Source organism: Propithecus coquereli, unplaced genomic scaffold (genome assembly GCF_000956105.1).
Source record: "Propithecus coquereli isolate 6110/MARCELLA unplaced genomic scaffold, Pcoq_1.0 Scaffold253, whole genome shotgun sequence".
NCBI lineage: Eukaryota > Metazoa > Chordata > Mammalia > Primates > Indriidae > Propithecus > Propithecus coquereli.
In genome coordinates, this window is record NW_012148097.1 from 2,352,373 (window position 1) to 2,378,219 (window position 25,847).

The 25,847-nt window shown below is 47.6% G+C and overlaps 1 protein-coding gene across 1 annotated transcript in view; it reads right to left on the reverse strand.

Moving 5' to 3' along the window:
* Nucleotides 1-459: 459 nt before the first annotated feature.
* Nucleotides 460-25,847, reverse strand: part of CDYL (chromodomain protein, Y-like) — a 75,595-nt gene continuing 50,207 nt past the window's right edge. The window contains exons 2-6 of the mRNA XM_012647008.1: nt 20,657-20,847; nt 19,076-19,248; nt 11,402-11,612; nt 2,956-3,099; nt 460-2,085 (exon numbers count right to left, since the gene is read on the reverse strand). Of these exons, the coding sequence (XP_012502462.1) occupies nt 1,927-2,085; nt 2,956-3,099; nt 11,402-11,612; nt 19,076-19,248; nt 20,657-20,847 (878 nt within the window). The 3' untranslated portion in view covers nt 460-1,926. The remainder of the gene's footprint in view (nt 2,086-2,955; nt 3,100-11,401; nt 11,613-19,075; nt 19,249-20,656; nt 20,848-25,847) is intronic.

Genomic DNA, 25,847 nt, shown 5'->3' on the forward strand with positions numbered 1-25,847 from the left:
GTGGCACATGCCTGTAGTCCCAGCTACTCGGGAGGCTGAGGCAGGAGGATCGCTTAAGCCCAGGAGTGTGAGGTTGCTGTGAGCTAGGCTGATGCCACAGCACTCTAGCCAGGGCAACAGAGTGAGACTCTGTCTCAAAAAAAAAAAAAAAAAGAAGTAAATTACAGCTTATTTGTGATATGATATAAAGGCTAAAAATAGGTAGAACTAAGTAATATATTTCAGGAATAATTTCTTTGAAAGAGAAGCGGATTGACATAAAATTCAGGAAATAGTCCCCTGGGTGAGAGGCAAGGCTGATGTGACTTAGGAGGATATTATATTCTAGGTCCCATCGGGGTGACAGTTATGCAGGTGTCCACGCCATTAAACCGTACAAATGTTTAACACACATATGTGCACTTCACAAAAAAGATGAGAGAAAACATCCCACAAGAATTAATCGAAGAAACTTTCAAATGTGTTAAGAAATATTAGTTTATTTAACCAGTTTTCACAGCTGAATATTTATTCTATAAAAACTTTACAGATTGTACAGTTTATATATAGTTCAAACTACCGAACAAAAAAGTAGGTCCCACAAATGCAAAAATACTGTACCAATCAATCCAAGGTAAAGGCAGATTTACACACTGTACAGCTCTCCACGTGGCTGGGGAGGTGGTCAGTTCTAAGTATAAACTTCAAAACTGTACAAAAATAAGGTTTTGATTTTATTTCGCTCTTCATACATTCAATATGATTGCAAGCTCAGAAGCCTAACTAGTAACAGGCCTCTGTAGTCTGGAATCAGTACCCACTCCTGGAAGGAATGCACGTGTGTACTCACACAGGGCACTCGTGGACACCATACTGTACTCAGTATATTGTACAGACATAGCAGAGACCAAGAACATTAAATGTCAAATATAAGGTAGTTCCTTTTTTTTTTGAAAGGAGTTTCTCATTTAATAGTGTGCCGAAAGAATTTTAACTTATTAAATAAAATATATTCTAAGTGAACCTAAAAATTACACTTTATAAACATAAAAATACTTTATTTTGGTGTAATACATCAATCATTATCTGCAAATAGAAAACCAAAACTGTATATAAAGTAGTATTTCTCACCCAGCAACAAGAAGCACTTATGTAGTTATTTTTCAAAAGGGTCAGAAAAACTATTTAAAACCCACTAGGCCTAACTTATAACTTAGATATTCATACTTAAGCTATTCAGTGATTCACTAATACTGCAAAACAAGCTTTCTTCTAGAGAGACAGTGGTTTCTTCATGTTAACTGGGTAAGAACTGGACATATTTAAAAAAAGGGGAAATCAACTGATATCTCAGCACGAATCCTAAGTGTATGTTTGGTTTGGGGGTATGCTCATCAGTGGATTTTTTCATCAGAAATATGCACCCTAAAAGAAAAGTCTTACTACTGATTTAGAATTTTCCATCTCTGAGGTATCTGTACCTTCTTGAAGACAAAGGCAATGTCTCAAATTTTTCTGTATCTCTATTTGGGGCAGGAACAGTGAGGCTGGTTAATACCCCTTTAGATTCTGTGTTCTAGAAGGAAAAAAATGAGGAAAACGAACATTATTCCAGACTTTTCTGTCATCCAAATCCAATAAAACACAGCTCTGTCTTTTATACAGTACTAGCCGAAGAAAACAGAAATAAGAGCTTCCAAGAGCAGTCTAGTGCTCACATTATACTTTTATACTTGTGTGTACGTAAGTATAAAACAATGACGTTTGGACAAAGAAGCTTTGTAGTTATTTATTTTAAAGTTACAGTACTTTAAAACTCCTTGATAATAAATAGCTTGGATGTTTCCAGTCCTGCTTCCAAGCGTGAGCAACGAGTGAACTTGTTTCAGGCTGAGGATGTAGGGCAACTTGGAGCCGATTCCAAGTCACCAGCAGGCGGCCTGGCCATCAAAACTCATCGATTTTCCTCTGCAAGTACTTTAACATGGAGTCCATCCCTTGAGCAGAGCCCCAGATTTTCTTGAGCACTTCGCACTCCCTCTCGTTGGCCTGTTCCAGCTCCAGCTTCATGTTGCAGCGCACAAGGGCTTTGGATTCCTCGAGCACCTGTGTGCAACAAGCAGGTAGTTAGCAAGGCACATGTCTGCAGACACTCGCTCCGTTTCTCCTCCAAATTCATGGAGGCAATTCTCAGACTTGAGCAATGACCTGTTAAAAAGGTTACCAGTTTTTCACAATACATACCAGGCCTAATTTGTGACTAAAGCCTATTTCACACTAAGTGGGGGGTAAATTCTTGACTTTAAAGTGGCTGTTAAGCTATTGCAAAAGAGAGCAGGGCTGCCTGCAACCTGGCCCTCACTCAGCAGGAGACTGGCCTCGGCCGCACTGCTGCTGCAGCTGGCGGACCCGAGCCGGAGGCCAGCTCTGCTGTGCTCGCTGACACCCTGAGAATGCCTGCCGAGGGGATTTTCTAAACAAAATTTAATTTTTATGATGGCCGTTCATCTAGCTCAAACAGTTTACATGGGAGTTGTGTCAGCTAATATTAAACATTTCACCCTGCAATGTGCTAAATGCAATCTTGTTAGATTATTCTTCGGCATATTATTAAACAAAAACTTAGGCCCACTGTGGTGGCGGGGACCCAATCGTGTGATTTCATGAAAGGCTTGGGAAACAGTAAAGAATTATATCAACGCTGGTTGTTGTAGATGTTCGTAATGGGACATCTGAAGCTACTAAATTTCAGACTGAAGTCCATTCCTTTAATTCCTGGGTATTTGAAAAGGGAGGACAGGCCGTGCGTCTGGGGCTAAGACGTCGAGCGTAGCTTCCGGCAGCATTTCACGTGAAGGTGGCTCTGCCGGGGCAAATGTGCGGGATTCGGAAATCCTGCCAAACTGGTACTTTCTCTGGAGGAAAGGGTTCCATTTTTAAAACAGCAGTATGTGTAACAGAACTGGTTAGACGTACAACGGGATTACATGAGGCAAGCTCCTTAATTCGAACCATGACTTCCTGGGTGAAGGTCCCGGGCCAGAACACCTGGGAGACCAGGCCCTTGCCACACGCCTCCTGCGCGGTCAGCTTGCGCCCGCTGAGCAACATTTCATTTGCCTGCAAGGAAGAAGAGTGCATGTGATGTGAAATGCCAGGGGAGGCGGGCAGAGAAGACCCAGCCTGGAAACTCACCCCTCGAAAAGCCAAACCCAGCGCAGGCGTGAGAACGCCAGCCCCGGCAGGGACAACGCGCGCACCCGCTAGGGCCACAGAGAGCAGGCCCCGTGCGAGGTGCAAGCAACTGCGCAGGTGGGAAAGTAGCGCAGGGGGCTGGTGATTTCATGATGTAACGCAGAATCACAGGGACCGAGCAAAGAGAGCTAAATGAGAAAAGGTCTACCTGCCGCTCATTTGAAAAGCTACCAGCATAGCCTCTCCTCGCCTGCCTTCCCAGGCGCCAACTCACAGAACGCATAAAACACTCGGGGGAAGTAAGGCGTGAGCAAGGTTGGGTGATGTGTAACTTGAAGGATCTGAACCAGGCGCAGAACTACTTCAAAATACTTTCTGCATCTGGGTGGGGACGGCAGTGACTTGTTCTCAATGTGCAGAGGAAACGTTCTCACGGCGGTGACTGTGTCTGCTGGAGAGAACCTGGGGGGCCGCACTGTACCACCTGGATATTGACAGAAGAAACCATCGAGGACCTGAATGTGTCCAAAATTACTTTAGTCTGCTTAAGAGTCTGATTAGAGTTACTTCCCATGACTTAACGGAGAAAGCTAACACTTGTTTTTGCTTAAAAAATGTATATATATATGAAATTGATTTTAACTTTGTCCTGGATTCTAGATCACTTTTAAGGCCTCACACAACGTGCATGGATGTGACGCCACTCACACGACAGGCTCGGCGATGCCGAGACAAGGTGAGGAGGGGGATGTATCTGTCGAACTCCACACCAGCCTGCTGTGACCACTCCCGCCTGGCCTCCTCTTGCCTGCTTAAGCTTTCTACACCGACGGTCTGGAAGACGACTGGTCTACGAGCTTCTGGGGCTTGGGTAGAATACACTTTTGGTAGGTGGCTTCCTTTTCCGAGAGTGGCAGAATCTCAAGGAGAGGCCCAAAGTCGCTACGTCTATCTGTCGGCTGACAGCGCCTGCACACTTCCTGCCGCCGTCGACTGCAGGGAGACTCAGCCTGGAGAGCACAGGGCCAGAGCCGGCAAAGCTCGCGTCCGGCTAGTTCACTGCCCTTCCAACACAGGCAGAGACGGGAAAACAGGGCTGGGGACGGGCCTCTCGCAAGAAGGGCTTGCAAGGTTCTTAATTACCACCCAATGTGGAGTCTCTTATTTGAGCTAAGTCTTGGACAAAGTCCTGGATGTTTGAAGAATCTGGAGATGTTCTTCAAACCCCTGAAGAGCCCCTTCTCAGTGAAAAGAGGGCCCACGAATAAAGAATGGATAACGTGTTAGCTGTTAAGGTATCAACAGTTCTTCTAAAGGCAGATTCAAATGCAGCGAGAGAGGATGACAGAACAGGGGTTCCTGATGCAATGACTTGGCAGGGAAATGCTCTGTGGTAACAGAGTTACCTTTTCTAGATCCTGTTTCCTTCATTCTCAACATCCAGTGAAGACACCACCACAACCAGTCGTTAAGCAAAGCATGAAGCGTGTTCTCAAGACCAGCCCGAACCACAGAGCCTTAGCCCGGGCGGGCAGTGGACGCAAACGACCCGGCTGCACCCCTCTGCACCGCTGGGCCTTGAAGGGCGAGCGCCTTCTCCAGCCCTGCCTGGGCCCTGCCCGTCCTCCGCACTCGCCTCTCAGAATGTCAGCTTCTGCCAACTGGGGTCAACGTGCAGCCCCACCGCTGCTCCCTTCCTGTCTCCCTTTCGCCCCCCGATTCTCACCGCTGGCAACAACTGATCAAAAACAGCCCTTCTCTCAGTCACAAACCTCTCCTCCGAGCCTGGCTGGAGTCTCTCCCTCCCTACTTTCAGTTTTCTCTATTCCAGAAGGTTGGATGACAAGTAGGAGCATTCCTGCATTCTCCAAGGGCAGGAATGACAGGACTGATTTGAGGTTGTTAATGTTTTCTCACGTAGACACAGGCAGCAAACTGGTCTAAACTACAGTCACCAAAACGAAACAAAACAAAACCAAAAAAACTGAAGAAAAAAATTCCCTTGGTAAGGTAAGCGGATTAAATATACTCAACCTGAGTGAGCACATTCTCATACGTGCAGTTTTCAGTTGTTTGAGAGGCTCCGAAGTTTTACCCAAGTACCGGATTCACAACGACGCGGTCACTGGGAACTTGCCCAGCTGCCACTTGTCCGGGATGGCAGACTGCAGAGACAACTGCAGACAGCCCACAGCACCCAGAGTGGGCAGAACTGCCCAACTGCTTTTAAAAAAGTTACTGTGTAACCGTCCAGACAAACGAGAAATGCCAGGGAAAGCGGAAGGGAGACGTCCTTCAGTTCAATCACAGGGAGCGCAGAACGAGGTGCAGGGAGGCAACGGGGACTTCCAGGCCTTACGGGCAGCTGTGGCACAGGCTGCGCCACTCACGCCCTCGGCCAGTCTCTGAACTTTCCGGGAGCAGCTTTCGTGGGTGAGCTCAGGGGAAGGACACCAGCCACGGACTGGGTGCTTCTCCAGCCCCACACCCAAGCAGGTCCCCAAGGGCTGCAAGGTGGCACACGGCACTAACTTCTGTGCTCGCGTCGGCTGAGGTTCCTTCAGGTGCCAATCACAGTGCCCCAAACACTGCCCGAGCCTACAGGCTCACAGCAGTGGCCCCTAAGGCAGGCCTGTGACCTTGCAGAGTGTCTGGCGCACAGCAGCACCCCACGAGCGTTCGCCGGGCACCAGGAGAGCTGAACTGCAGGAGAGACGCCTGGGTCACGTGCGCAGGGGGCACGTGCGGCTTGGTGCCAGAGCCCTCGCCCCCACGGCGGATGTCGTGAGAGGAGGAGAGCCTGCACGGCCTGTTTTCCCTGCGTGTGCTTTTTATCCTCATCATATGATCCCTTTAGCTCATCCACCTGGCAGAGTTTTGCGCGCACCAAGTGGGGAAAACCAAACTTGTTCCAGTCTCGCCTCAGGCTGCCGAAACCTCAAATACACCAAAAGCTTATGAAAGGAGCGACATTTTGACAGTCACTTTGAACAAGAGTTGTCACAATAGTGTTTATTCACTTTCTGTACAGAGCTTTTGTCAAATATTCTGCTCAGGAAGTACAGGCTGTACGCTGTGTGACGTGTGAGCTCTCTGCTCTTGCTTTAGAGCGTTTCCCACCCTGTGCGTGAGGCCGTCTGGGCCCACTGCTCTGCAGTGTGGGGGCTGGCGTTTGTAGGGTGCTGAGTAGCAGCACCCTGGCTTCTGCCGCCTGGCATCTCCCCAGTTGTGACAACCAAATATGCCCCCAGACGTCACCCCCGCCACTTGCAGCAGCGTGGTGTCAGAGCTCTCGCCCCCCGCAGCGGACGCTTGTTTTATCTGCATGTTCTTTCTGTCCTCATAATATGATCCCCCAGGGGTGGGTGGAAACTGCCCCAGTTGAGGACAGCTGCTCCAGCGGCGGCAGCAGATCCCAAGGGGAAGCAAACACTGAAGACCTGCCAAGCTCTGTGGAGAGGGCAGGGACAGCTGGCCGGAGGGCAGGCGCTCCAGGCACCCCTCCTGCTTCACTTCAGGCCATCGTCGATCTCCCTGGCACGTGACCTCTAAGACCTCCGCCCCTGGCAGCATGTGGCCTAAGGGCTCCACTTCCAAAATGCCTTTGCCCAAATGCATGTGAAGGTCAAGTTTGTTTACTACTCCCCAGATGTGCCTTCCCCTCACTACATACAACGGGAGAGGACAGAACCCACAGACTTCAATCTCTGAGGTAACTCAAAACGAGCCTAACAGGATACTGCTGATGACGGTGTCTTTACTGCCAGAACAGGCAGGAACTGGGAGGAAACAGTCATCGCTCAAAATGAATTTAAAGTAGTTTTACTGATAATGACTTTTTACCATGGGAATCGGGTAGTGACAAGTGTGTGCAGCACGGTGAAAGGGACAAGACCAACAACTCAGACGCATCCCCCACAGCTCTCCATCTACAAGAGAGGGAGCACCACTTGGGAAGAGCACAGATGTGCCACCCAGATGCCCTGGCCCGGCAAACTGCCCAGCTGCTGGGAGTGCTGTCAGAGGCCACTGAGAGCTTCCTGGGGCCTCCCCATGGATGGGCCCTTCCCAGGGCTGTGGCACCCCATGCCGAGCGCGGAGGGGCACCTGAAATCGCTGGAGGCCACGCAGGCTCTAGACCCGCCATGGGTTATGTCTGTCACCCTCGGTCCAATCATGCTTCCTCCTTGCCCTTCCACGTGTGCTGACACTTAATTCGCCAAGTCCTCCTTCCCCAAATCCATCTCAGCGTCCAGAGAAACCACTTCATGCCAGACGGGAATGAAGAGAAAGGGGGTGAGGAGAGCGATTTTGGAGCCGGGCGGCTCCCCAGCTGGCCGGCAGCAGGGACCACCTCACGGGCCGGGCCAGGCGAAGCACCCACAGCACCCAGCACAGGTGGCTGCCTGTGTATGTGCTGGCGCTCTCACAGGTGACGGAGCAGGAACTGCCTGTCGCCACTGATACAGGCGGAGAGGCACCCAGGTGGCAAGAAAGCAGAGAAAGCTGAGACCTGGTCCCAGCGCAGCATGTGCCACCGAGTTCAGACAACGTTAAACATCCACCTGAGGAAGGTCTTCAGGCTGCAGTGCTGGGAGGAGGAGGGCACCCTAAAACTTAGTGTGGGGCTTTTGAATGAATGTCCAAAACTTTGAGGCCCAGCCTCCTCTGAGCCTGCAAACAGCCCACCCATTCCTATCAAAAACAAGTATTGCCACCTTGCTTGAAGACCATGCAGGGTCTCTCTCGGCAAGATGCTGCTGCTCCCCCTAAGACCTGCCCCATCCCTTTTCCTAGAATCAGGCCCGTAACTCTCCTCCTCCTCCTCCAAAGGAGCTGCATGACCCAGCCAGAACGTGCTGGTGGGAGCTGTGAGAAGCCCTGAGCACCTGAATTCTAACGGCACCTAGCCGAGAACCCGACCGTAAAGTTGGACAGGAGAGTTCACGGATTTGGGAGCTCTCCCGAGATACTGATTTAACACCGTGGCAGGTTCCCCAGGAGAAGGTGTGACCTTGTTTCTGGGATGGCTCCTAGAAGCACTGAGAGAGTGGAGACCCAGTTGAGTAATCTGATAGGCCAGGACTGCCATGGCCCACTGTGGAGGGCGGGACAGGATGCCACATGGGGCTTGTGGCCGGTGCCAGAGAGACGTGGGCAGCACAGCCCTGGAGCCCCGGAGCCCTGGAGCCAGGCTGGGCTGTCCCCAGCAGGGAAGGATGTGCCTGGAGAGCCGACTGGGCCCTGAGGCAGACAGGGTGCCTGGCCACGAGACCCCAAGTGACCACGCATGGGAAATGCTTGCTATGAATCGAGTTCCCTCTGTCCCGCAGGCGTGCGATCAGGAAGGGCCAGTGGCAGATACACAGACGGCACAGCCGAGCTGCCCAAGCAGGGGCCCGAGCCCCCAGCGTCCTATTTAGCTCACACTTGCGGCCATGTGGGGGACTCCCCGTGGCCAAGCGTGGTCTGTGGGTGGGTCGGCTCACTGTGTGGGTGTGCAAGCCAAAGCAGGGATGGCAACTTCACTGGAGCCTCACCCAGCACTGGCTGAAAAAGACAGCGGTGAGGAAAATGCCCCCAATGGGGGACGCACCTGGTCGTACACCTGGTGTAGACGCAGTGGATCAGGTTAGAATAAAGCTGACCCCTGGCAGTGGTGTCCTGGACGGCTGGTCAGGGGCCTGGAGGACTGGGGACAGGTCTGGGATAGAGGCATGCAGACATGTGGGTGAATGGGAAAGCGTGTAGACTGTCGTGTCGCACTTGTGTCCACCAGAGAGCTGCCACCACGGAGGGGGAACTGACTACGTGAGATGGGTGGCGCTGGCCAGTCTCGGTAGCTGGCCACCTGTGCCAGCAGGACGGACACATGAACCAAGTGGCTGCAGTGTGAGGAATGCAGCTCAGCAGCACAGACTGTGACCCATCAAGGCTGATGTGGCTACTGTCACCGCTGAATGTCCAGCTGAGCCACCAGCATGGCTTCATTCCTGAGGACACTGGCCCACTGGCCCCTGGTGGCAAGCTGACTGTTCCAATAGGAACAGACGCTTCTTCTGGGTCTGGCCTCGCCAGTCCTGCCCGCTGGTCCTCAGGCAGCACCACTCTCTGAGGCTATGGAGGGTCTGGTCCTCTGCGTGGGGTGCCACGCCTGCAGAAGACCAACCTCACAGCAAAGAACATGCGGGAGAGGGCCCAGGACCACGGAGTCCTCTGGCTGAGTTGCGCGTGGCACCTGCGGAAGCTGCTGGCCTGGCAGTGTGGGCGTGACCTGAGAAGCACCAGCGTGGAGGTGTGCGCTGTGGGATGGGCACAACCGTCTGATCTGTAGCGCACACAGAGCACCAAAGACCGTTACGTGGTGCACTGGAAGGACACACGGGCCTGGGAAACGGGATGGAAGCAGGTGGTTCTTGGTCCTCCCTTGCCCAACTGTAGCAGTAAGTGGACAAGTGCAGTGACTCTGGCCTGAGCATGGCCTGGTGACCAGCCTCAGAACTCTCGGGAATCTGGACAGGGAGGAAGGGGACAAGGGGAGGCTCTGAGACCAGGTGTGGCCAAGGGATCGTAGTCTAGCCTATTACCCTTCCTCCTCCTCTTTTACATTCATTCCTTTATTTTAAACTTTGTTTCCGGAATACGTTTAGATGTATGGAAAAATGACAAAAGCAGTACGGAGGTCCCATAAACCCTACACCCAGCCCTCCCTAGGTTAACATGTTACGCTGACACCATACTACCAACCCTATACGCATTTCACCGGCTCTCCCACTTGTGCCCTTTCCACGAGGACCCACTGCCTGAGCTGTCCCGTCCCCTCGGTCTCCAGGCTGTGCTGCTTCTGCATCATTCTGTTATCTTCTCCAACTGCGGCACCTTGGAGGAGCGCTGCTCAGTATGTGGAGTGTGCCACAGTCCGGGTTTATCTGACACTGCCGTGATGAGACTGAGGTGCTGCCCATTCAGCAGGAGGTCCACACCGCCACGGATGCTGGGTCTCCCTCAGTGCAGCGTGTCGGGGCGTATGGAGTGACGGGTCTTATTTCTGGTGAACTCTGACCACTCAGTAAGGTGGTGCCCGCCAGGCTTCTCCACTGTAAAATCACTATTTTCCCCATTGCAGGTGACAAAAATATCCTTTGTCTCATCACACTTTTACCCACTAATTTTATCATCCAGGTGGTTCTTAACTGAAGCACTTATTACTGTTTAATCTCCCTCCTCTAAGTTTCATCCAGGAAGAGAGCCCCTGGAACCCGGAGAAGCTGCCCCCTAACTAGGCACGAAGAGGCGGATCCGAGTGGCACAGGGGTAGGCTATGTGGACACAGATTTGTGTTGCCATGGTCCCTCCAGGAGGACTTACTGCCTGGCTGCAGGTGGCGCTGTTAGCAGAAGGCGTCTGGCTCCTTCAGGGACACCCTCAGCTGCAGAGAGCCGCCTGTCCGCAGGCACGACACTCTTCCTGTACATCCCACACCCAAGGACAATGGACGTAAAAGAGCCAGCCACTCTGGTCCACTGCGGGGCAATGGGGGCAGGCCATGTGTGCTCCAGAGCTCCCTGTGGGGTGGCCGAAGCTCTGTTGACTTCTGCCTCTGTCCAGTCCTGCATCCTGCCTGACCTCCCACAGGTGCTGACCACCTGATAATCCCCCCATGTGCCAAACCCATCTTAGCGTCTGCTTCTGGAGAACCTGACCCACGATACCACCTCTTGCCCTGTGTCAAGGGCTAAGGAACAAGATGTGCATAAATGCTTGATAAATCACAAACTACAATACAGATGCAAACTGTTATCATGAATGGATCAGTTTAAACAGTTAAAAAATAAAACCACAAAATTAACTTGGAAAACAACTCTCTAATCCTATGCAACTTTGTTCCCTCTTAAAATTGTTTTCTTTTAAAAGTGCAGCTTTTAGGTTACTAGGTAAAAAACTTTCCAAGTGCAAACTCCGTTGTTTGGGTTACAAACTGGGTATTTACTAACAGTGGGTATTACTGTTAATTATGGAAAGTTGTAGGGTCCTTAGTGAATAAATTCCTTCTCCAGGGAATGATGCAAAACAGGGTCAGTAACATTCTAGGAACCAAAATCCACGTCATAAGATGGAAAGTCCCCACAGGATGACACACTGTTTATCTTCAGAAAAACAATAACCAAACTAGATTTCTTCAGGAAGCTTTCTAGAATGATTTTTTTTTTTTTAAAAAGGTACTCACAGATGCTCCTCCCATAATCTTGGGAAACATAACGGTAGAACAGCCATCTGGACTCTGTCCGAAGGTAGTATAGGGTGTTTGAAACCAAGCCTTTTCGTTAGCCCAAACCACATCACAAAGAGGCAATATGGATGCTCCTAGTCCAATGGCCGGGCCATTTACTGCTACAATAATAGGCTTCTTAAACTGAATGAAAGTATTCACGAAGTTTCTAAAATGAAAAATAAATGCGGAATTACTCAAAACATTGCATATCTGAGCAAAGGAAAAGTCTATTATGGAATTCAATTTACCAAGATGTAAACTCTACAGAAATCATTAAGAGCTGAGATTTGTTTAAGGCCTTCCCCCAGCAGTTGTGGACCCTGGACTTCTTCACTGTGTATTGGGAAGGCCTGGTGATAGCTGGGACCCCAGGCAGGAGGTGGCTGCGCTACGGGACCTGTGTGAAGGCTCTGGGGACAGGCAGCCACAGGCTGTTCTTGCGTCTGCAGGTGGCTCTTGGGCTCTATGAGCAACACATCTTGCTCCTTAACCTGCCTTCCCTTGAAGAGGAGCCCAGTAAACATTCTAGGCTTCATATACCAATCAAGAGGCTGTCCCCAGGAAAATGTGGCACGGGCACCTGGAGACTGCCTGGTGCTGACTGCACAGGGGGGATCAGGGGTCAGAAACCCTGGGATCTGGCCTTGTCTGGGGCTTCAGACAGCTCACTGATTATTTGGAAACAACTACTTGCTGAGTTTATACGGAAGTAGACTGAACGGCCTGGGGGAGGCGGAGGTTAAGAGTCTCCCAGGCTGGCTTAAGATGCGAAGCTGGCAAACAAGAGCAAGTGCCACAAGGCACACACCTGCGCACTGTCCTGTGCTCCACTGCGGGTACGGCCTCAGCAGGAGCTCAGAGGACAGCGAGAGAAGAACTGGGGCAGCCTTTGGGGAGGATGCTGAGTTTCATTAAACCAAGCCCATGCTATTTTTGGATTTGTTTTAGGAAGAGGCTGGAAAAGTATAGGCTGCTTTTCAGTTTAGGGTAGGCTGGCACCACACTGTGTTAGGCTGGCTTAGGGTGAGAACCTGAAAGTACGTGTAGGACGTAATAGACAGTGATCATAAAGCCTATAAAACAAAAGCCACGGGAGTCTGGAGAGTCCCTAGGTTGTAAATCTAACTTTGACCCCAGAAAGCTGCAGTGATGCCGGCATTCCTATGCCCCTGATACGGACAAAGCTTCTCCTCCCCTATCTCTGCAGGTGTTAGTTCTCCCAGAAAAACCCTCTATAAAACCCAAGGTTCTCCCCTCCCTTGGTATGGATGCTCTTTCGGCCTCCACCCATCTGCTCAAAATAAACAGCATTTTGCTACACAAGGCTTCGTGTACCTCCCTCTTGGCTCAGAATCTAACATTTGGTGCCAAAACCCGGAGGGCACACCAGGTGGACACGACCTCCAGGACTCTAGCAGGCAAGGCTTACAATTCGGGAAGCAGCAGGCAGTGGCAGCTTGTCCTGGGTCTACTCCCGAATCCTGCCTTCAACTGAGTCCCTGGGTCAGTGGTGAAGTTTTCACAGATCTTTGACTAAATTGAGAGGAACCGGTCTCCTGGGCTGATTATGTCCCCTTGGGACACTAACCTTCCTTGTCTCTGATGAGGTGGCTGGGAGAAGTCCTGAGCCGTGCAGGGGCCCCTCTCTAACTTGTTTCTGATTCTGGACTGCAGGCAGGGCACTCTAGCTTGGCCGAGGTGAGGTCATTGCCCACCTGGCCCTCCTGAACCAAGCTGAGAGGCAGACATCGGACTGGGACTTGGATCTTCCTTGCTGACCTCCAAAATCCACACCCTGAGCTATCCTGTTCCTGGCAAGAGGGGAGCTCACAAGCTTGTTCTCGTTCTCGCTTCTCAACTCGTCTTGACTCCAAAGCCCTACTGGTAAGCCAGAGGACCCCCGGCCCCTGGGGCCCTCACTGGACACAGGGAGGCCCGATCCGACTTGTCACTTGCACTTGTCGCTCATTCGTCACTCCCATGTCATTCCCTCGTTCTAGGGACACCTAGAATTGAGTAGAATCGGCCCCGTGTGACCCCTACTCTTTCTAGGAATGTGGGAAACTCTCGGTCTACTCCTCCTAAAACTACCCCTCTGGGGTGCCTCCTCTGAAGTCTCAAAACACTAGGTCTCATACAATTTCTGTCACCGCAATGGCAAATGGCCCGACATTTCTTTCCTTCCTCTGTGTGTTGTGGCTACTCTCTTTCTCTCTCTCTCTCTCTATACATCTCTCTCTTTCTTCCTTCTTAGGAAAATTAAAATAAACTCTCACTTCTGTATATCCTAATGTCCGAGAATTCTTTCTCCCCTCGCATATGGACTTCACACCCTAACATTTAGTGTCCTGTACAGGGTGGAGAAACTGAGTCACTGAGTCCCTTCTCTGCCTCCATACGAGGAGCTCATCTTTCATAGTTGTCGTCAGGGACAACATTACGTTACATGACAAAGAAACCAGGCCCAAGAATGAATCCCTTAATCACAATGCTATTCTGCCACTCAACCCTCTGTTGCCACTGGCACAGCAAGGGGGTCTCAAGTTCTTTATGATCACTATCTAAGTACGTCCCACACATACTTTTCCCACCCTAAGCCAACCTAACACACTGCCCTGGAAATGTCCATCTTCCCCATACTGGAAGCTGACTTTATGTTCAGAGGTTGTTTCTTGCTACGATCTCACATGGTGGAGAAAAGGATAAACACAGATCAAGATAAACACAATACAATCCCTTCAAGACTAAGTTCTGGATCAGAATTACAGAATGAATAGAGCTAGATTTCCACTTTTCCACTTTCTAAACCTGATCTCCATCGTCAGTACTGAAAGTAACAATCTAGATGCTCTCTGCGGTTCAGCAGTTTAAAAGCTAGAGCTATCTGTTCAGAGTCCTCTGAAAACCAGGACTTGGCATCTCAGACATTTCCCCCTTCGGCTCCTTAGATACTGACAGGATGAATCCTAGATTTTTTTTGCAGGGGACAGGCTGGGGACGTGTGAAGGGGTATGTGTGCATGTGAAGAACAAGGGAGAGGGGGGCTGAGAGTTTAGTAGGTCTCAAGCCAGCTAGGCTGACCTGAGCCTGCCTGGCACGGTCCCCAAGGTTCGTATGACCTTTGCATTACGCAAGAATTGACTCATTGAAATGAACGAGTAGCACTAAGTCTTTCTAAATGAGAGAGCCTGAGGCATCGTGAGAAAGATCACACTGGGGTTTAATGATACAAAGAGTCAGACACCCTTTTAAAGCAGGCTCTTGAAATAAGCTTAGAAAAACCAAATGAAGCTACTTCCGTTGCTGTGCTGCCTCTTGAGGACGTGGGGTGAGTGACTCAAGGTGGAAGTACATTTCCTAGGCTCAGTTACTGAGGACTCCTGAAAAGGTAATGCGTAATTGTCTTCCTGACACAGAGCAGAAACATTTCCTAAACGGTCTCCCTGGTTCTCACCTGCCTCCTGTGAACAGGGGACAAAGCAGACACTTCGAAACCATGGACGTGGGTGACAGATTAACATGAAAGGGATGATCAAAATCAGGATAATAACAACAGAGAAATAGTACAAGCAATTAATTACTTCATACAGCATTGCCCCCTCTCCCAATATGTCTGTAATAAAAGAGAAAAAACCCAGCTTCTAAAATAGACATTGAAAAAAATCAAAAGTTAGATTTCAACAGGCTGGAGAAATTTTCTGGAACTGAAATTTTATTTTTGCCCGGAATGATAACTATGATGACTTCATCGGAAGCTGGTGGTTCTCTCTGGGAGGGGTATAAATGAACCAGGTGGTCTTTGCTACTCTGGAGCAAAGACCACCTTCCCTTTTAAGAGGACAGGAACTTGCCATTCTGAAAGGTGAGCCCTGAGATGCCAAAAATGAACATGGCCTGCACAGAAACTCATTTTGTTTAAAAAAACAAAACACAGGCCAGGCGTGGTGGCTCATGCCTGTAATCCTAGCACTCTGGGAGGCTGAGGTGGGAGGATCGTTTGCGGTCAGGAGTTCAAGACCAGCCTGAGCAAGAGTGAGACCCCATCTCTATAAAAAACAAAACAAAACAAAATGAAACCTTCAAAGAAATGTTTTTCTGTCTAGCAGAAACTTCCTAGGGCCATAAAAGCTTGGCCAAGGGAACTGCAAATCAAGCCACGGGCTATCAGAGCTGGGGAAATGGGAACTGACTCCAGGCCCTGCTTTTGCTGGACCTTAAGCAAATGTACTCTTTAAACTTAAAATCAAAACACATGAACACTGAAATATGTGCAATGCAACATACTGAATTTAAATTTGTTTCCTTGGAATTGTTTGTGAATTAAGTTCAAGGCTATGCTGGCTATGGCAGGGAAGGAGAGTGATCAAATTACTTTAAAATTAAACAAAATTCTTCCCTTTAAGAACACTGAGTAATTCGCAGACATCAAATAGTTAGAAAGTCACATAAGATGACGGTCTAGGGACTGTCTGGGGAAAATGAGGCAACAAGGATCTTAAGTTTGAGTAGCCAGTGGCTGCCTTTTCTCAGCTGAGTGCTCCCTTCATCTGAGGAGGTCAGGTTCATGGGGATGTCTACTGGCTGGAATCCTCCGGCCTCCAGGTGCCCCCTATCCCGCCCCACCCCCGTCAGGGGAGAAGACACCTCTTCTGGGGACAGGTGGCTCCTTGTTCTCCAGACACTACGTGGTAACTACTAGTCCCAGCAGGCTTCAAAAGCCTAATGTTGTAAACTAATTCATAAGAATTTTGGTTTTAATCACTGAAGTAGTGAATTTTTTCATTACAGTTAATCTGCAAATTCATCATCACCACTAATTCTGATCACACAATTAGCTGCCCTAGATACCTGACAACCTAATGCTTAACTTCGTCTTCCTCTTTCCCACTTTTCTTTTGGAAACTTGCTAAAATGAAGTCCTTTGCCTCAAAGTTTTAAATAATTTGAGACACCAGAGAAACAAAAAATATACACAGGAAGAGCTTTTGTGTATAAGCCAATTTTATCCATATAAAAATTAATTTAAATGCAAATGAGTGAGAGGAAAGGCTAAGTGAATCCGGTGTAACTAATTATTTTTCTGATCCTGCCAGAGTATATTAAGAAAAACTCACATTGACAAGAATACAGTCATGTAAAGAACAGGCAGGTTTCCCTATAGCAGGATTTGGCGCTTTTTACCAGAGTATCAATTCAGCTTTTTGTGGGGAATGGGGAGCTGATGAAAATAAACTTTTAAAGTTACTTAAAAGTTCAACAAATGAGATCTCTACTTGAATGTCTTGCTCTCTCTCTTTTACTAATCCCAACACCACCAGCCGTATCCACCGTCCAGGGGGATCCAACATTGGGGGGAGTGGTCCGCCAGGGTGAGGCGCTGGCAAGATTTTCGAGGGGAGCTCAAGGGAAAGTCCGCAGGGGAACACGGAGCCAGGACCCGAAGGTACTGCTGACAAATCCTACGTTCTTGTTACAGCAGAGGTACCCAAAGCACAATATTATGTGTAAATTCAGTGTGATCTCATGGGAAATATATAACACAAGGTGACCATGTGAGGCACAATGGTTTGTATTTAAGAAATGAAAATTAAGTTCATGGGATTCATCCTGACTGGGTGGCCTAATGATGCAGATATCTACCAGCTGTCTTAGAGGTGCTGATAATCTGGCAAGGAATTATGCACATCGATCGAGAAGTTTAATCTTAAATAATAAGATGGGGTCCCATCTAGTAGTGGGCCACATATTTGAAATTATTTTAGAGACCAGAAATAGTACTTAATAAGATCAGGTTATAAAATTTCAAACTATTTCTGAAAAAAATATATATATTATAGCCTAAAAAATGGTAATGCTCAAAAGATTAGGGAATAGAAACTGCCTAAATAACATGTGTATATCATATGAGAAAATGTATTGATTTTGAAAATGACTAAATATGTCATGAAAGGCCACGGTGCAGGTTTTAGGACTCCTCTGACAGGCTGTTTGGGCAATGCCCATCAGAGTCAGCTTGGGATACTCTGCCAAAGAGAGATGCCCCACCCCAGACCCACCATAACAGAAAAAAATGCTCCACCAATCCTGCGGTGTACCTCTAGGATGGTTCAGGGGACCAGAAAGCCCAGTGCCCCAAAGGCAGTGCTGAAGTTCTCAGCCATCAGGAGCCCAGTATCTATCAGAAGTTGTTCGACTTCAACACTCCAGATATCTGGGGGGTTTGGGGAAAGATCCAACCTACTTTACTGCCATTTTTTAAGTCTGTCTTCTCTTTCATTTTTTGTTCTGCTATAAATTAAAAAGGCAAACACAAAGGGTTCTGGGGTCACTTAGGAAGGTGGGTAGGGAAGTACAACAGTCTTTCTGGTTGGTGACTGCGTTTCATTTTAAATAAAATTCGTCTCTGAAAAATCAGGCACTTTCAATACAGTATAGTGATTAGCATGATAATGAGGGGATATGCTTGAGGCAGAATCAGGGTGGTTCTAGGGAAGCTTTTTGTACTGGTATGATACAGCTGTGGACAATCCAACAACCAAGGAAATGGAAATATCTCAAAGTCATGCTGTTACATGAAAAAAGCTGCAAAGCAAAAAAGCATAATTACATTAATTCAACAGAACTAAACATAAATCTGTATTATTCATGTGTGTGAGAAATATATATTTGAAAATGCTTAGATCAAGAGATCTATTGTACATCATGGTGACTACAGTTAATAACGACGTATTATAAACTTGAAAATTGCTAAGGGAGTAGATTTTAAGTGTTCCCACCACACACAAAAATGATAACTATGTGAGGTAACACATATATTAATTAGCTTGATTTAGACATTCCACAATGTATACATATTTCAAAACATCATGTATACAATTTTTATTTGTTAATCTTGAGCCCAGAAGTTTGAGCCTGCAGTATGTGTGCCATGATCACACCTGTGAATAGCCACTGCACTCCAGCCTGGGCAACACAGTAAGACCCTATGTCTGAAGGAGAAAAAAAAAAAAAGAAAACCAACTAAAAATACAAACCAAAATGTTTAGAAAAATGTTGGGAAGACATGCAAATTAACAGTGGATACCTTGGGGGTGTTAAGAGAAAAGGGGGGACTTTCATTTTTTACTTCATATTATCTAGTTCGCTGTCTAGCTGAAACCTAGGATGAACTTGAAGAAGAATGTGCACTGCTTGTACTAAAAAAAATCTTTCCATGTGATGTTATGGAACTAGCTTGTCATGAAGCCTAGACAATTTATTTTAGAGTCAGCAAATGGTAAGTCATTATTTGGAAGAGAATCCATCTTTACTTAAGGGTTGAGGACAGAACACACTCATAGCACAAATAATGGAAACTGCTGCTATACATTATTGCACACTCTAATCATTAGAACATTCCTTGAACACTTGCTGGGCTTAAGCCAGCCTTGAAGTCAGTTTTCTGCCCAAGGCAAGTAGTAATTCATGCCAGGCCCATAGAAAAGACATGATTTAATTAATTTTGCTACTAGTGTCTCTCAGTGGAAGATGTACATTTTATTCCCAAGGCTTGTTTGGGCATGTATCTGGATTGGCACACCCAAAGTAAAACACCCAAACCAACATTAAAAACACACCATTTTTACATACCTGATAGCTTCTGCCATTTTAGTGCTTTCTCTTTTTCTGTCATCTGTTAAACGCCGTATAAAATAAATAAAGTCAAGCCCGCAACAGAAAACGCTGCCGACTGCACTGAGCAGAACCAGCTTGCTGTCGTCGGCAGCCGCCGTGGTCAGGGCGCTCTGGACTTCTTTCATTACCTGAAAGTCACCAGAAGTTAAAGTGGCAAAGAGTATTTTGGGCACAGAACCGCAAAAGCATTTTATTACTGGATAATCTGGACTTATAAAAAAGGCATTCGTGGCCTGATGAGAGTTCCCTACAGGTACCATAATTTTAATCATTTTGCAAATTTCTTATTTTCTGTAACCAGAGATGGGCTTGCTGGGGACAGTATAAATATAACTATAAATATAATATAAATAACATAACTAGTTATAAATAAAGTATAATTAGAAAGATGGGAATCTACGTTACCTTGATATTCTACAGTCACTGCGGCTCTTGGCAGAGGAGCCAGCTACATTCGCATCACTGGGCATTTCTCCAGTTTGGACAGCAGGTGGCATATTCAAACCAGTTGAAAGAAACTAGTCCCATTGTTTTTTTTATTTTGTTTTGTTTTTTTATAAAAACCCAGCCTGCCACACTTGAGACAGAAACTCGAATAGTTTGGTGTGTAAGTGTATTATTAAGTACAAACACATTAGCATGGAAAGGTAATTTTAGAAGGGCACAAAATCATTTAAAATGGTCTCTAAGAAGCATTTAAAATAACCAACAAAGGGACTCTGCAGTCTAAAAATGTACCAAGGACCAGTTTTGAACTGGCTTCTTATGTGACCTTTGCCAGACACATAGACTTTCTGTACTTTGGTCTTTCCTGGAAAAAACCTGACCTAGCTGCTCACAATGGAAAACAAACAAATAGTAGAACTTAACATTTTGGTGAAGTACAGGGCAGGTTCTGATACTCCCAATTCTAGATACTTTATAAAATTCCTTTTCGAACCTTTGCAACCGCCAGCCTCCCTCAGTCCTTGAGCGCTCGGCACCGAGCACGTGCTGAAAGCCCTGCAGCGGTACGTCCCGCTGCAAGTTCTGAAGACTAGGAATGATGACAAATATTCGGATGGGACTAGGACCCAGGGCATTTTAATTGTCTGAACAAAGAACCCTTTAAGACTCTGATGAAAGCGAAAGCAAAGCATGTGTGCATACACATGTCCACGTGACTTCAGGGAGGCTGCGGGCTCCCCGAGCCCCTGTGCCCTCCAGATGAAGAGCTCCCGGCCAGGGAGGTGAACGAGGACAAATGCACAGCCACCGTCTCCCTGTTCAGAGCCCTGGTTCCCGTCACAGCCCACACCCAGGAGAACAGGGATGGACACTCAGCACACGCCTCTGGCCCGACTACACCTCAGTCCGAAGTGTGATGAGGAGCAAAGCGCCAGCTTCCCTCTGCGCCCTACCTTCTGGAGGGCACTGGGACGCGGCCGCAGGGAGGTTCAGAGAGAGCACAAAGAGGAGCGCCAATTCAGCAAAGCGGCCCGGAACACGGGCATGGAGAAGCATGAAGCACAAATCAGCCCAAGGAGTGTCTCTCACCTCTGGATTTAGTGAGTTATTCTCTGATGATTTTGTGGATAACAAGATGTGGGTGAAGCCATCCTGCTTCCTGACGACAATATCTCTGTATCTGTAGGCACTTTCTGTTTGCCTCACACTGAAACGCAACCGCTTGTCAAAAGGCTGGTCTCTTCTGTCGTCAATAAATTTCCTTTTCCCGGCTGTCACTCCTGTAACAGATGTCTGTATGTTGGTTGTTCCATTGGCTGTTAATGCATCCATGAACGGAGACGTACCTGCCAAGAGTTTGAAACCACAGTGGTCTGTGCTGTCCTACCACCAGTTCGCTCCCCAGTGTCATCTCTGAATTAAGTAACAATGCTCATTACAAACCCAGGACTTAAGGTATTAACGCAAGGACGTTCGTTTTAATTAGAACCTTTAGAAAGTCTACATTGAAAGTCATTTGTTTTCCTTCAAAGTCTGACGACTGATCTTACCTAAAAAACAAAGATGGAAAGGTACTAACTGAAAAGAAGCTACAAAATTTGAGACTTTTGAATGATGGAATTAAAGCAGCCAATGGGTCTCATGGAGAGGACCTATTCTGGGTTTGAGACGTTGAAAGAGAAAAAGGAAATATCTTATTGGAGTCGAGGCCACCTGCCGTCTAGTCAAAACTTCTTTTCACAATTCAAGATCGACCTGTCTCTGCACATCTGCAGCCACCACTTCAGACCACTGCCGCGCTGTGGGACGCATGAGACGCTCAGGGCTTCCTCCTGGAGCTGCCCTGGGCGGTGACTACTAGAAGTCCACCCACTTGTCCCAGCTCACTGCAACAGCGCTGCCAGGGGTGGCGGACAGTGCTCCGCCCTCCCGCCAACGCTCCTCGTGCCCTCGTGCCGCAGCACAGCCCCTCGACAGCAGCACGGCCTTAAGGTCTCCTGAACTTAATATTTTTATTATAACACGGTCAAAGGTTTCATTTAACACTTTATTGGAGTAAGGATGTAAGATGTATCGGGGTAAGAATTCAAGTATTAAGGCAAATAATTATCCTATCTATACGGATTGTTGAAACATTAAAGCTTCGGATGGGGGAAAAAGGACACCAATGTATGAAAACTGTATCTGGCTTCACTAATAATATTAGCTATGGTAGAAGTTCTCTGAGAGGAAGAACAGGAATAATTACAAGTCAGAAATAATTCCTCCAAAGTGATGACAATAAGCCAAACCTTATTTAGAAAACCAGAAAAGACTCATGAATGGACACTTCGGAGTAGCCAAATACTCTCGCCACTAAAACAACTTGGCTTTTATTCAATTGGTGGAAGTAATACTATTCATTTTAATCTTTGGAGGTTTCAAAAAAATTCAATTTTTAGAACATTTTAAAGAGGTTATACTATATGCATATAGTTCAAGAATCTAAAACTTGGCCAGGTGTGGTGGCTCACGCTTGTAATCCTAGCTCTCTGGGAGGCCGAGGCGGGTGGATCGCTCAAGGTCAGGAGTTTGAGACCAGCCTGAGCAAGAGCGAGACCCCATCTCTACTAAAAATAGAAAGAAATTAATTGGACACCTAAAAATATATAGAAAAAATTAGCCGGGCATGGTGGCGCATGCCTGTAGTCCCAGCTACTCGGGAGGCTGAGGCAGAAGGATCGCTTGAGCTCAGGAGTTTGAGGTTGCTGTGAGCTAGGCTAATGCCATGGCACTCTAGTCCGGGCAACAGAGTGAGACTCTGTCTCAAAAAAAAAAAAAAAAAAAAAAAAAGAATCTAAAACTATAAAAAGATACATGGTTAAAGCCCCCCCCCCCAAAATTCCCCTATTTTCTAAGGTCCAGCCCCTCCAATCGGCCACAGGGCAGGTTTTTCAGGGGTCCCTCCAGAGTCTTTCTGTGTGTATAAGAAAATATGAATACCTCTTTCTTCTTCACCCTCTCCTTTTAAAAAACACAAAGTACAGCAGACACAGTGTGTTGTTATAGCTTATTATATACATTATGTCTCGCTTGTACATATGTAAGATACATATAACATTGTTCTATCTTGCTTTTATTCATTTGATATTATCTTGGAATTCCCTTTCTCTGTAAGGACACAGTCTCCTATTCTTTTTTTTTTTTTTTTTTGAGACAGAGTCTCACTCTTTTACCCAGGCTAGAGTGCAGTGGCGTCAGCCTAGCTCACAGCAACCTCAAACTCCTGGGCTTAAGCGATCCTCCTGCCTCAGCCTCCCGAGTAGCTGGGACTACAGGCATGCACCGCCATGCCCGGCTAATTTTTTCTATATATTTTTAGTTGTCCGATTAATTTCTTTCTATTTTTAGTAGAGACGGGGTCTCGCTCTTGCTCAGGCTGGTCTCGAACTCCTGAGCTCAAACAATCCGCCCGCCTCGGCCTCCCAGAGAGCTAGGATTACAGGCGTGAGCCACTGCGCCCGGCCTCCTATTCTTTTCTAAGGCTGCACAGCAGCCCACTGTATGGAGGTACTATAATGCATTTTTCCAATCCACATCGGAATAAACACTAATATTCAATGATCTGTTGATAAGACGAACAGTGCTGTAACGGATCCCTGTGGCCTACATCATTCCAACGTTGGCAAATCTACAGGACAAGTTCCTAAAGGACTTGCAGCCTGAAGTATTTCTAAATGAAAGAGCGTGTGGTAAGACGTCACCAGTCAGACAGGGTGTTGCTAAATCCTTCTGAGGAACCTGGGAAAGAGCCTTCTCTTTCTTTTAACCTTCATCTTCTCTCCTACCAGATCTTTCCCTACTCTTTGTTTTAAAACATCCCCCAATCTCTTTTACCTTCAGAAACCCTCTCTGACCTGTTTTTCCTCTCAGCTACTGCCCCCGTCCCCTGCCCAGCACAGCCTCACCTGTCTACCCTGCTGTCTCCACTTCTCCCTCTGTTCATAGGTCCTCAACCCACTTAAATTCAGAGCTAGAGTTAATGTGGCCAGATAACCTCTGAACACAGAGAAGAGGATCCTGAGGATTGTTGTGAACTTCGAGCCCGGGTTAGCAGGAGGGAGGGGCACCCACAGGGGAGCTGCAGGCAGCTAAGAGAGGAGAGGACGGGGAGCCACTTGGCTTCCTCCATGATGAGCATTCAGGTGAAGGTGCACAGAGCCCAGGGCCCAGAGGGGGAGCAGGAAGTCAGTGTTTGAGATATGTGCTTGGGGGTTGGTGACCAGAGATGACGGCTGAGCTGACAGGGGAGAGCTCCAGAGGGAAGAGCGAGCAAGTGAGTCTGCTATGGCCAGCTCGGGGAGGGCCAGGAGGCAGCTGGATGCAGGAAGGTGTCCTAAAAGGCAGGTGAGAATGCCACAGCAATGAGGATGTGTCAACAGAGGCATATGCTGCAGAGAGGTGGAGGGGAGAATGGAGAAGAGGCAGAGAAGACCAGAGGCCATTAACAAATGTGGGCAAGCTGTTCCACTACAGCACTGAGGGCAGAAGACAGACCACAGGGTACAAGAGAAGACAGATAGAAATCGATAAATAAATAAAAAAAATATATATTCAAATCAGGAATTTGTTAAAATGCTGTTTAAAGAAACTTAAGGAACACAGAGATACAACTGCAGGTGAGAAGACACTAACACTTAGGTAGTAGCTCACAATGATGACTTCTCTGCCTAAAAAGATTGCACAAGGGCACAGTCGTGGAATGATGTGACAAAAGACAGATAAGAATGCCCCGTCTCCAGCCTGTTTCCTCAGGAGAAGAGGGGATTCTTTCAGACTGCACATGCCAGTATGCTAATAACGTCAAGTGAGAGCTGCTGCTGGGTCTTTGAGAGTTCTTCAGCTGGAATTGGATTTTAATTGGTGCTATATCAAAGCACAAAAAGAATCATCCCAGCAACATAGGGAAGGCATGTTGCCATGGTGTGAATGCTTATGTCCTCCCCAAATCCACCTGTTGAAATCCTAACACCCAAGCTGATGGTCTGAGGAGGCGGGTCCTTTAGGAGGTGATTAGGTCATGGAGGCGGAGCCCTCATGAATGGGATCAGTGCCCTCATAAAAGATCCCTAGAGAGGCCTCTTGCCCCTTCCACCATGTGAGGATTGGGCTAGAACCAGGAAGAGGGCCCTTACCAGATGACAAATCAGCTGGCACCTTGATCTTGGACTTCCCGGCCTCCAGAACCGTGAGAAGTTTCTGTTGTATGTAAGCCACCAGTCTGTGGTAGTAGTTTGTTATAGCTGCTCTGCACCTGGACGAGGCTGGCTGGCTTTGGGGGTCAGCCCCTTCCACCCTTGAATCGCTCTTGCTTTTCACAGTGTCTTTTCTTTCTCTGTTTAAAAGTCACACATTCCTTAATCTCTCCAAGCAGTTTTACTGGCAGCTTCCTTCCATGGAAGCAGGATTTCTAGGCTATGGGGTCCATGTAGCCTTTATATGTGAGCTTCAGAAAAAGCTCAGTATTTTCTTAGTGAAAATATTTCTATAGGTGATAGTTCCCATGGAGCTATCCGTGGTTCTGCAAATTTAAATATGGATTTTTTGGCTCCTGCTGACCAAGACCACTGAAGTTGGCCTCCAGCCTCCTAGCTAAAACCATCTTAGCTCACTAGTGCCACTGAGGTCCTTGCTGATTTAGACTCTGTGATCTTGCTAGTACCCTCAACTACCATGCCCACTCCAATGTGATTCCTAGGACCCCTGTTATCCATCTGTGGATAGCATGTGGCATCTAATAGTTTTAGGTAGAGAAGCATCCCAGCAGCATGGAGCCTTGGAGTCACAGACTTTGCCAGCACTGAGCCTTGTCCTGCATTCCCACCCCTGCATCATTTATGCTCCTCATTCAAGACAGTGCTATTCTTACACCACCCAGGTATGTGCTCACCTCAGGACCTTTGCACGTGCTCTTCCTGGTGCCTAAAAACACCTGTGTCCTAGAATTGAAATGGCATTTCTTTCATTCATCTGCATGGCTCGCATTTTAGCTCCTCAGACAAGCCTTCTTGGACCACCCCATCTAATGTGGGCCTCTCCCCATTGCCACTGCACATTATCCTGGTTTGTTTTCTTCAGGCTTCCCTCAAAGTTATTTCTTTCTTGTTACATTTTTATTTATAGTATTATCTATGTATTCCACTAAGTAAATGCAGGGTCCTTGTTTGTCTCGTTCATTAATGTGTCCCCAGTATGCACCATACTTGGTAAATATTTACTGAATAAATGAATGAGAGGGACT